This window comes from Myripristis murdjan, chromosome 19 (genome assembly GCF_902150065.1).
Source record: "Myripristis murdjan chromosome 19, fMyrMur1.1, whole genome shotgun sequence".
In the NCBI taxonomy this organism is placed as follows: Eukaryota; Metazoa; Chordata; class Actinopteri; order Holocentriformes; family Holocentridae; genus Myripristis; species Myripristis murdjan.
The window spans coordinates 25,284,735-25,297,122 of NC_043998.1; the positions used below are offsets into that span (position 1 = coordinate 25,284,735).

Here is a 12,388-nt window from a genome sequence, read left to right on the forward strand (position 1 = left end):
ATTATTATTATCTTTTATCTGAAAAATATATTTTTATATATATTTCACGACAGCAGGTGGAGCTGTGTGGGAAAGAGCCTTATAATATCTGATCCAGTGGGGAAAAAAGAAAAACAGGGTGGTAATTTTACATGTTTTTTTTTTTTTTGTTTGTTTGTTTTTTTTTTGCATAACTATCAAAAGTCCCGTTTAGAAAGCTGTTATTTGTTTCAACACAAGTGGGCCTGTCCCGTCCCACTGGTGGATTTTTGACCTCATCTGAAGCAAAAAAAAAAAAAAAAAAAAAACAAGATTTGAAGGGTGAAGATGAGACTGGATGACTTGTTAACGTGGAGATTTCTCACCCTGGGCCGTGCGGCATGCTGGGTAATGTGAAAAACTGGTGTCGAGCAGCTTTTAGCGCGGCGCTGACGGCCCCGACACTCCGTGAGGAGGACGAGGCCCGACAGGAGCAAACTGACATAAACTGACAGTCTCAGGAGTCGAGTGAAGTGGCTCCTGTAGTGTGTGTGTGTGTGTGTGTGTGTGTGTGTGTGTGTGTGTGTGTGTTCAAATGCAGCTGAGAACGCCTTTGTGTGTTTTCTGCATGTGTGTCTTTCCCCCAGAGCAGGAGAACATATGACACACACACACACACACACACACACATCTCAGTGTGAAAATGTTCTCGGTTCTCCAGTTTGTCTCCGGATGTGAGGATGTTCTGCTCAGGTCGTCTTGACCCTCTGAGCATAAAAATTCCCTTTATTCCATTTAAAAAATATTTTAAAATCACTATTTTTGTGCTTAGATATATAGCTAGATACAGATATTTTAAAAAATAAAATTTAAAAAATTCTTTAAAAAAATAAAAGAAAATAAAAACTAAAAAACTTTTTACAGGAAAAAATAAAAAAAAATTGTAAAAAATCTATTTTAAAGGAAAAGATTTTCAAAATATGCTGAAAAAATATATATTAATATAAAATGTTTAAATATTTGAAAATTGCTAATTTGACCAATGAGGTTGGTCATGAAAAAAAGAAACTGTCATTCTAGTGTCTGTCAGTTTATTTGCAGAGACGCCGTTTCCACTGGAAACAGAATATAAAACAAAAATAAAAGAAAACAAAGCGTATGAGAAAATATAAATGATCTTAAAATTGTCCACACCTTCTGCCGAAAGTCCGTCTTCATGGGTCAAAGTCGTGATTTTAAACATTTTTTAGGCAGCAAAAGGGACTTGATTGAGGTTTCACCCTGCAGGGGGTCATTATGAGAACATCATGTTTCATGTTTCATCACTGATGTGGACAAACAGAGGGAGCAGGAGCACCAGAGGAGTGAGGAGACATGCAGGGAGGGAAGAGCCGCTCACGCAAAAAAAAAAAATCGACTGAACAAATCGGACCTCGGCCTCGGGGTCGATTTCCCGTCGGAGCTCCGTCCTCGTGGGTCTGATCCCGGCCTGTTCCATTAACACGCTGGTAAAAGCGGCCGGTCCCTGGTGGGACTCCCCCGCTCGCAGCTCCCGCCCCCCTGCCTGCTAATGCTCTGTCAGGGCCCAGAGGGCGAGGAGGCGGCTCATGATACAGGCCGGCTCACCGCCTGATCCCCTCTGCAGCGGCCGCTCGGCCCTCATGGGCACGCCGCCCGCCGCACGCCGCCGGCCTGGTTTGTGTCCTTTCAGCGGCGCAGAACGTGACGGGGAGCCTCTCTGAGGGTCTGCACGATCATTTTCAGTCGCCTTTTTCCTGCCGTGTGGAGCTGCTGTCCTCCTGCTGCTGCTCCGTCCCAGAGATCCTGCACCTTCACTCTCGTATCTCCAAACCGAGCGCACAGACGCTGCCTGGCTGCCAGTCGCTCCACTGCGACACGAAAACGGACTTTCAGAGACTTCAGGCGTTCTTCACGCCAGAATGAAGTCCTCCACGTTAGATTTCCTAAAAGCAGCAGCACTGTTGCATTTTCGGGACTTATTCAAATCGAGGGCGGAGCAAACTGATCCCTCCGCCGGGGAAAATATTCTTTTTGCTTTACATCAGAATGATATCTGCTTTTTTTGGGATATCAGACATTGGAGTGCCCGTGTTTTCCTGCTCTGACATGAACATGCCGTACTGTTGAATTGCTTAGTAATTGTTTTATTTACACATTTCATTAAAAGCTCACATCAGTCAATCATCTGACTTCCTGTAACTTTTTTGCTCTACTTTTTCTTTTTCCCCTAAATTCAACATTTTATTCTTTATTCTTGTTTTTATGGACATGCAGAAAATAAATGACAGTTTTCTGTTTCTGTAAAGCGTCACAGAGTGAGTCAGTCTGAAGTTTGTTATCAGAAGTTACTGGAACTTACCTGCCAAGCTGATGGCGTCAGCTGTTCTCTGATCCCAGGTCAGCGCCGTCACGACAACACACACATCAGTCAGTCAGTCATGTGAGTCAGCACGCTCCAGCTGACACACACACACACACACACACACACACACACACACACAGAGCTGAGTCAGCCAGCAGGAATTCAAGCCGTGACCTTTTGAACCTACATATTGAACCTACTTGTGATTTTATGCTTACTTTACTTTTTATTTATTGTTTTTTTGTTTTTTTTTTTTAACTTGTATGTCTCTTATCCTGCTGTATGTTTTTAAGTTGCTTACTCAGACCTCAGTATTTAATTTCGTACCTTTTCATGAGAACAGCAAGTCTAGATATGACAAATAAAAAACCTTGAATCCTTGACCTTTACTCTGAAGAAAATAATATTGTTATTATTATTATTTTAATTATTTTTATTATTTTAGTTATTTTTATTAATCAGAGAGCACTGTTTGAAACACAGCGACAAAACACTTTGACACCGTAACAAGTGAGAGCGAGAAAACTGGACAAAAATGAGGAAAAATGACTAAATAAATCAATAAATAAAGTGGATTATGCCGTTTCAAACATTTAAATCTCCGAAGAATTTAACCAAGAAACTCCTCAGGAAAATGTTTTGTCCTCATCATGACCCAGAATATAAGAGCATCTCCCTCCATTTGTCTGTCTGACACCCAAATATTAGACTGAAGGCAGACGTTTAAAAGTGATTATTAGTTATTAGCAGTGTTGGGTAAGAACTCTCTCTCTAGAAAGTAATTAGAAAACTAATTATTTTACTTTAGAAACTGAAAGCTGCTTCACCGAGCATGTTATGTTTTTTTATGTTTTTTTTTTTTTTCTGATTCATAGAGCAGTAATCAGATTTTAAAGTTTCTCCTCGAGCCGGGGCGGTGATTTAAGGACAGCCGGGGTGTGTGCCGGCGTCGAGCTGTCTGATTTTTCGCTCAGACCCGTGAAGGCACCGTCACAGCGGCCCAGCACGATGAGCATCTTGTTCACAGACGTTCTCTGCTTCACCTGCTGATGTGTTTTTTTAATTTATTTTGTGAGTTTCCTGCCACACCGGGCCTCTCTGTGTTTTACTGTTTCATTCATATAAATAATTATAATTATAATTATAATAACGGCTGCAGCCACAGTGCATGGCGGTGATCACATGCTGAGTCACACCAGCCGACCCAGACAGACACTGACCTGTCCGTCATGTGAGTCACGCCTCCTCCTCCTCCTCTTCCTCCTCCTCTTCCTCTCCTCTTCTTCCTCCTCCTCCTCCTCTTCCTCTCCTCCTCCTCCTCTCCGCCTCCTCCTCTCTTCCTCTTCCTCCTCATCCTCCTCCTCCTCCTCCTCCTCTCCGCCTCCTCCTCTCTTCCTCTTCCTCCTCATCCTCCTTCTCCTCCTCCTCCTCTTCCTCTCCTCTTCCTGTTCCTCTTAGATAGATAGATTACTTTATTGTCATTGTACAGAACATACAACGAAAATTGGTTGCATTCCTCCTCTTCCTCCTCCTCCTCTCCTCCTATTTCTCCCCCTGCCCTCGCTCCTCCCTCTTCCTCCTCCTCCTCCTCTTTCTCCCCTCCTCTTCTTTCTCCCTCTTCCTCCTCCTCCTCCTCCTCTTTCTCCTCCTCTTTCTCCCCCTCCTCTTCCGCCTCCCTCTTCCTCCTCCTCCTCCTCCTCTTCCCCCTCCTCTTCCTCCTCCTCCTCCTCCTCCTTCTCTCCTGCTCTTCCTGCTCCTGTTCCTCTTCCTCCTGTTCCTCCTCCTCCTCCTCTTCCTCCTCCTGTTCCTCCTCCTCCTCTTCCTCTTCCTCCTCCTCCTCCTCCCATATCCTGCAGCATGATGGGTAATGTGACCACGCCACCACATCACAAAAACAGTCACAAAAAAAATCACAACAAATAAAATAAAAACATAAATAAAGAAAAGTAAAGTTATGCGGGGCTGTTTGTCGGTGAGTGTTACTTTGTGCTTTGATAACGAGGCGGTAAATATAAAAATCCATGAATCAGTGCATTCCTTAATAACACAACAAATCAGAAGAAAACTAATTACAAGGTGTTTTATTAAATCGTGATGTAAAAATGGAAAGAGGAGACAGGCGAGATATGAAGGAGTCTGCCCTCTCTGCGTGTGTGTGTGCGTGTGTGCGCGCGCGTGTGTGTGTGTGCATGTGTGTGTGTGTGTGACAATATGCAGTCATCTGGGTGCACTAAAGGTTACAGTGACAGGTGTAATAACTCAATAGATGTCATGCGGAGTGTATTACCACCGCTGCACTGTGGCCTTTACCATAGGTTAACCTCATCACTGACACACACACACACACACACACACACACACACACACACACAGTAACACATATGCGCAGTGACTTGCTGTCACACTCTTGTCTTTGTCTCTTTTCTGAATAATTTCTCCGCTGAACGCCGCGTCCTCCACAGACCAGAATGCACTGTACCTGCACGACATTTAGAAATATTATCATTACTATCTTATCTTTTATCTATACAAATAATAAGAGCTACACTTCTTGTGAACTGGAGGAAAAAAGGGGGTCCCTCCTTTGCTGTGATTGCGTCGCCGCCCTCGCTCTTTGCTCTCCGTCGGTCTGCAGGCAGAACGTGGAGGCAGCTGGAGGTGAATCCCAGCACTTCTTCACCAAATGAGCGGCGGAGAGCGAACATCACGGTGCATGAGAGCATCTGAGGGGGATTTCGAGGCTGTGAAAAAATTCTGTTTTGGCATTCAGAAATGACAAAATATAGCAAAGCCCGTCTCCCCCCCGGGGGCCCCGCCTGCACATTCCCGCTCAGCTCTAACAAGAACAGAGACGGAGAGGCTCACCGACGGATTTATTGTGACTGGCAGGCGCAACAGGGACATCTGCATATCCGGATCTGCGGCGCAGCAATAAGAGAGAGATTTCTGCTGAGTCGTGCTCAGGAACGTGTGTGTGTGTGTGTGTGTGTGTGTGTGTGTGTTGGGGTTTGGTGATCTGGGAGTCAAATGAGGACCTGTTTGAGAACATCTGGCAGCCGCTGAGCCCCGAGGACAGGGAATGAAGAGCTGCATCGTGTGTGTGTGTGTGTGTGTGTGTGTGTGTGTGTGTGTGTGTGTAAATGAAGGGAAGTACTTGTGTACATGTATGCATGCATTAAAGGCTGCATGTTGTGTCTGTGTGTGTGTGTGTGTGTGTGTGTGTGTGTGTGTGCGTGGAATGCATGCAGTGTGTATGGAGCAGTAATAAGGTCATAATAAAAATCCTTTATAATAATAAAGTCAAAATATAAATTTCAATGAATTTTGATAGAGCTGAAATTTTGAGATCAATTAAAAAATAAACTCAAAGAAACAGTTTGAGAAAAAAAATAAGAAAAAGGTTTGATGATAAAATAAACCACCAACTGTGACTTGTGTGGTGAATTTTTTTTACTTTAACTTTGAAGTTTTGTCTTCATCCCCGAAGAATATTGTAGCTTTATTCATTTTTTATTTTATTTTGTGTTATTTTATTTTACCATGGCTCTATTACTCATACCCGGACATATGAATGTGTGCAATAGTGTGTTGTGTTTTTAATTCCAATTGCAGCTTGAGCATATTTTCAGCCTCAGTGTTTATGTATGTGTGTGTGCATGTGTGTGTGTGTGTGTGTGTGTGTGTGTGTGTTCAGTAAAGCTCCACACCAGCTGCTCAGCCTGTTCTCTCCTCTCTGTTATCTTATTATCTTTTGTAAACATGATTTTTTTCTTCGTTTCTCATAATTTAGTCTGTGTGACAGTAATCGTTTCTGCCACTGTTGCTCCTCGGCATGAAACGGAGTGGAGAACAAAGTGGAGAACAAACACTGACAAATCCCAGAGGATATCATAATAACAATATCGCCTACACATCCATACATCCCGCCGTGTGTGTGTGTGTGTGCTCACCTGAGTGGGCAAACACAGTGCGCACACACACCTGCACACACATACACACAGAGACAAACAAGAGCATTACTGCCTGTTTAAAAGACACACATTTACATTATCTTATATATAGCGCAAATAGATGTCTGCACCAGTGTTTCCTCCGTAATTTTATTTTTGGCAGCATGAAATGAAAATGCAGCATCAGACAATACGACTGCACCAGAAACACAAATTAAATCACTAATCCCTGGTTTTAAACAGAGTTCTTGGTTTTAGGTCGCATCTTCCCTTTCATATGGTTGCAGGGTTTTCTAACAACCACCTTGAGACAGCAATCACCTGAATCAGCACAGCAACCACCTAGCAACAACATCCTAGCAACGACCTCATACATCATACTAGTGACCTAGAACCACCCTGGGACCCACCTGGAGCCCTAGCAACCACCTAGTGTATCATAGCAAGCACCTAGAAACGCCTTAGCAACCACCTAGAGACAGCTACCACGTACAACACCATAACGGCCACATTGGAACAACACCCTAACAGCGGCCCAACTCATAACAAGCACCTAGAAATGCTTTAGCAACCACCTAGAGACAGCAACCATCTAGCAAAATCCTAGCAACCATCTAAATTATCCTAACAACCATCTAAAACACCATAACAACCACATACCAACAACATCCTAGCCATCACCTAATACACCTTAACAATGACCGAGGAACACCATGACAAACCCCTAGAATAGCATAGCAACAACCTTGTACACCATAGCAAGCACCTAGAAAACGCCTTAGCAACCATCTAGAGACAGCACACACCTAAATCACCACAGCAACCACCTAGCAAAACTCTAGAAACCACCTACATCGTCATAGCAACCATCTAAAATGCAATAACAACCGCTTTGCAACAACACCCCAGCAGTGACTCATTTCACCATAGCAAGGACCTAGAAACACCTTAGCAACCACGTAGCAACACCCGAGCCAGCAGCTGGAACACCCCAGCAACTGCCCAGTAACACCCTAGCAACCAGCTACCGCACTTAAGCAGCCACCAGCAACATCCTGGCCACTAAGTAGAACACTTTAGAAACCACCTGCTCGCACACAAGCCATGACCTACAACACTTTTGCAACCACATAGCAACCTCTAACAATGACTCTGGTCATCAAAATGCTGCATGACCACTAATGTGTTGCTTTGATTTACAAACTGTGTGCCAGTCAGAAATTTTCATTTTTGGCAAGCGTAATAATAATGATATTTTTTTATTAAAGTGCTTATTTATTATTATTCCAACAAAAACAATTCCTGGATGTTGCTATTCTTCTTCTGGACAGATTTTTGGAATCAGATATTTCCTGTTGTTGGATTGATGCAGCTTGGAGGAGCTGCAGGGTCAGGCTTCATTTCGTTTTTTTTGTTTTTGTTTTTTTTTGTTTGTGTTTGTTTTCTCTTTGGCAAAGCCTCTGAAACAGAAATTAGATTCCGGGACAGAGAAAAACTCTCGTCTGAAACCTGCACTGCCTTAACACACGGTGACCTGCGCCAGCTACTCAGTGAAAGGAAATGCCCTGATCTGCGCGCCGCTGTGCTATCAGCTGCATGGTTTCTTATTATCTACTGATTCCTGCGAGCCAGACAACGCATGTTATTTGGATTATCACAACAGAGGCAGAGGGCCAAGCCGGCTCCGAGTGCTTTGATAAGTGTAAGCCACTCGCTCACCTCGCCTTCTCTTTGAAAAGCCTTTGTTGCTCGACATTTTGGCGGCGCGGCCCGACACGGCTCGTTCACGGCAACGGCGGGCCCTAGATGTTCGGGGAGGGTTGGGGGTGAACTTTTCACGCGGCTGCCGCTGCCAACGCATCAGGTTCACACAAAAGGCGACATGAGCGAGAACAACGGGAGACAAAGCGGCCGCGGTTTGTTCGAGCAGCGCTGCTCTCAATCTCGCTGCGGAAACTCGGTCTGAAATGAAGAAGCCTGAGATGCTGCACGTCCTTTGGTGGAGCGGCGTGTGGCGAAATTAGGTTTCTGTGGTTGAAAGACGTGAGGTAAACTTTTTCTCTCTCTCTCTCTCTGTGTATCTGTTTCTCTGCAGGCGGTGGAAACAAACCTGGCCTCCAAAGACAGCCATTGGGTGTTTGTCAATGAGGTAAGAAACACACCTACACCTCGTTCTCGTTGAGTGTTAAGCTTCCCCCGCTGTTCAGAAATGATCCGTCATCTGTGTCACCACCAAAAAAAACTGCTAAACCAACAAACTCTAAATTGCAAAGACACAAAAACAAACCTGAAATGTACCAGGCAGCATTTGTGTGAGCTAGCGAGAGACTTGAAAGCCCCACTAAGAAATCAGCCACACAAAAAAACACAGCTGGTGTCCTCCAAACCTCCCCTGCAGTTTATCTTCAGAATACCCGTTGAGCATTTTTCAGTTGAAAAGACATTTAAAAAAAAAAAAAAACACCTGTCGTCGCCGTTGAAAAGACGTGAAACACAAAAAGGTCAAAAAGCGAACGTTTTTTACGTCGATCGAACGTTCACATTTAGTCAGTTTTTCACCAGGTTTTGCAGTCTTTATATTTTTCAGTTGTTTATTAAATGCACAATGAGCATTCAACAGCTGTGTACCTTTAATACGCACAGAAAAAAATGGAAAGAGACACCATTCGGGGAATCGAACCTGTGACTGATCACGTGTGAGGTTATATGTTGTCATATGTGCGTTTCTCTTGCAAACAGCACAGGCTTACAACGATGAGACAGGAATATAATCTACATTTAAATGTACATATGCGGCATAATGTTGCATTTTAAAAAAAGAGCATTGTGGCACGACAGTAGTCTTTGAACACTGAAGGGCTTGTGCATTCACGTTACAGCAGCAAGTGCAATTTCTTAGTTTAGATCAATGCTTAATGCAAACTTCTTTCCTTCTGCGCACTCGTCTGTATGTTTGCAGATCATTTCCCCTCATAGCTGCTGTCCATAGCAGAGCTCATGCAGGAGGTTAATGCTCGTACCGTCATACTGTAAATAAATTCAATAAGCCCAAATGTTCAACACACATGGTGCCTTTTTATTATGACAAGAAAATCCATCCCTTTCATACGTGACACGGAAGACAGGTTTTTTTTTTTTTACAGCAAAACCTTTCGAACACCCCAGGCCGGCGTCATCACATCACCCAGAGGACGATAAAAATCCCTTTTTTAAAAAAGATCTGCAGAGCGACAGTCAACACGGCACAACGCCGCTCTGATCCGACAGATTGCAATCTCCCGTCCCAGTTTTGTTTCCGAGGGGGAAACATTTTCACGAACACAGCGGCGTGACAGCACCTGGTGTTGGCTGGTGCTCAGATTTGAACAGACTGTCTCTCTGCAGCGTTCAGAGGCTGTGGAGGAGGGAGAGAGAGTCAGGCTGGAGCGGGACACCCGAACTCATCTGAAACCACGTTCCTCTCCGGCCGGTTTGTCCTCCACATCTGCTCAACGGCAGGGGAAACGCCGGTGCCACCCTTTTAATGACAAAACCAATTAGCGTGTTAATTATAGCAGATTACAGCGGAGAGCAGAGGACGCAAAGGTTGCACTGTGACATTGTTTCCGACGGCGAGAGAAGAGAAAAAAAAAAGAAGTTCAGCTCAATTCCAGAGCTCCTCTCCTACGTGAGCGTTTAGATCCGGGACCAAAAAAAAGAAAGAGAGAGAAAAAAAAGCGTGATGTCTTTTTTGTGCAGCTTCTCTTTTTTTTCCCCGTGACACCGACTTGCTGCTTGTGCGTCTTCAGCTGGGGAGGAAGAGGAGGGAGGCGACGGCGTGGGCAGCTCTGCACGCCGCAGCGCAGATCAGATTTCCTTTGGGATCAATAAAGTTGAATAAATCAATCAATCAAAACGCGTGAGGGTGAAAACGACAGCAGCCTCAAACCCCTCCGCTGAAACACACCGACGGCTCACCACAGCTCCTCCCTGAACACCAGATCACATGTGATATGCCGTTTCACATGTGAACATTTGAATTTCACATGTGATTAATCATTTTCACGTGTGACCGGCCGTATTCACATGAAAACTTACATTTTCACACCTGAAAAGAAAATAATGTCACATGTGAACTTTAACTTTTTACTAAATATCACATGAAATATGCCTTTTCACATGTGAACGTTTGAATTTCACACGTGACTGGCAATATTCATGTGTAAATTTACATTTTCACATATGAAAAAAATGTCATGTTAACTTTAGCCTTTTACACAGGATTTTCAGTTTTCACATGTGAAAAGAAAACAATGTCACATGTGAACTAGATGTTTTCACTTGTGATTTGCTATTTTCCCGACTGAAATTTTTCACATGTGAAAAGAAAATTGGTCACACAGAGTCTTCTCACATGTGACTGGATTCTGAACTAGAATTTCCACATGTGACAACAACATGAAATCACATGAGATTTGCATCTTCACATGTGCAGTCCACACTTTTCACATGCGGCTAGTTTCTTTACATGTGAACTGCAGTTTTCACATGTGAAAACAACACACTTCACATGAAATCACATGTGAGATCTACACCTTCACATGTGCAGTCCACACTTTCACACGTGACTGGATTCTTCTCATGTGGACTATACTTTTCACATGTGAAATAATCATGTGTTTGCAAATCACGTGGAAAAACCAACATGATAAACACGTGAAAGAAATCACATGTGATTTGGGAACATGGGTTTTTCATTTTGCTTTTTCACATGTGAAATAATCACATGGCTTCATATCACATGTGAAAAAAACAACATGAAAATCACATGTGAAAGAAATCACATGTGATTTGGGAAAATGAGCTTTTCATTTTGCTTTTTCACATGTGAAAAAACCAACATGAAATTCACATGTGAAATCATTACATCACATGTGGTTGTAGCTCGCTTGTTCCAAATCCACATGTGCTTTGTTTCACATGTGATTTCACATTTTTCATAAGGGGCTGCCAGGCGTCTAATTATTATTTTTTGGCTGTTGTTCTTTTTTAAAACCCACCAGTGTCCACCTCTGTGCCGCCAGCTAACCGGGGCTACAAAATAAAAGCGCTGACATCATGGAGCTGTCGTCTGCTCCGGGTTTGAAAACCAGAACCTGTCAGCTCTCGCTCGCCGTGCCAGACGTCTCTATTATTATGATTTCATTTTATTTATTTTATTTTTTGTCTTTCCCTCCCAGCTGGGCCCCAACCCCCTGATCCGCTGAAAACGCCTTTGCTTTGAAAGTCATCATTTAACTAATCACTCAGTGTTTTTAATTAAGCGAAAGCGTGAAGCGGTTTTTACAATCCCCGGGGCCAGAGCTCGTTTTTTTTTTTATTTTTTTGACGTCTGTCTAGTTTGTTTTGGTTTTTTTTGTTTTTTTTTTTTTGCACTGAGCTGCGTTTACGATCAGCTCCTCACTCGCCTCGGTTTGATTAATGCCTCGTTGCGTCTCGTTCACATCAAACACGAGCGCCGCTGACACACACACACACACACACACACTCTCACACATACACACACACATACACACTTTGCTGGTGCCTCTGTCATCTGCGAGTGTAAATCAGCCACAATTATTCAACTTCATCACCGCTCCCTCCTCCTCCTCCGCTCCTCCCTTCACCTCCTCCCTCCTTCCTCCTCCTTCTTCTGTCTTTCTTTTGCTGAGACAGATTCAGGGCTGTGTGCCATCCTCCCTTCATTCCTTCCTCTCCTCCTTTCCTCCCTCAGCGCTCCCTCCATCCTCCATCCTCCATCCTATTTTCCGACTTTCCTCCCTCTGCTCCCACCTTCTCCTTCCTTCTCATCCTCCCTGCTTCTTTCCATCCTCCGTCATCATGTTTTTTTTTACAGGGGTTCACCTCCCACATGGTCATGGGATTCCTGGAAAGTCCTGGAAATTATGAGACATCCGCTCCAGTCAGGGAAAGTTTGGGAATTTAGTAAACTCTTTGCGTCAAGTCAGGGAATATCAAGTCTCGAGAAAGAAAAAAAAAAAGAAAAAAAAGTGTAACAATTACCCACCAAACGTTAATATTTATCTTCCACTGTGTTCATGTTATATTCACTTTC

General features: G+C 43.7%; 1 protein-coding gene across 1 annotated transcript in view; it reads left to right on the plus strand.

Annotated features, from left to right (window-relative positions):
- LOC115378258 (glutamate receptor ionotropic, delta-1-like) overlaps window positions 1-12,388 on the plus strand; it is a 520,936-nt gene that overhangs the window by 394,209 nt on the left and 114,339 nt on the right. Inside the window, exon 5 of the mRNA XM_030078448.1 lies at window positions 8,387-8,440. Within this exon, the coding sequence (XP_029934308.1) occupies window positions 8,387-8,440 (54 nt within the window). The remainder of the gene's footprint in view (window positions 1-8,386; window positions 8,441-12,388) is intronic.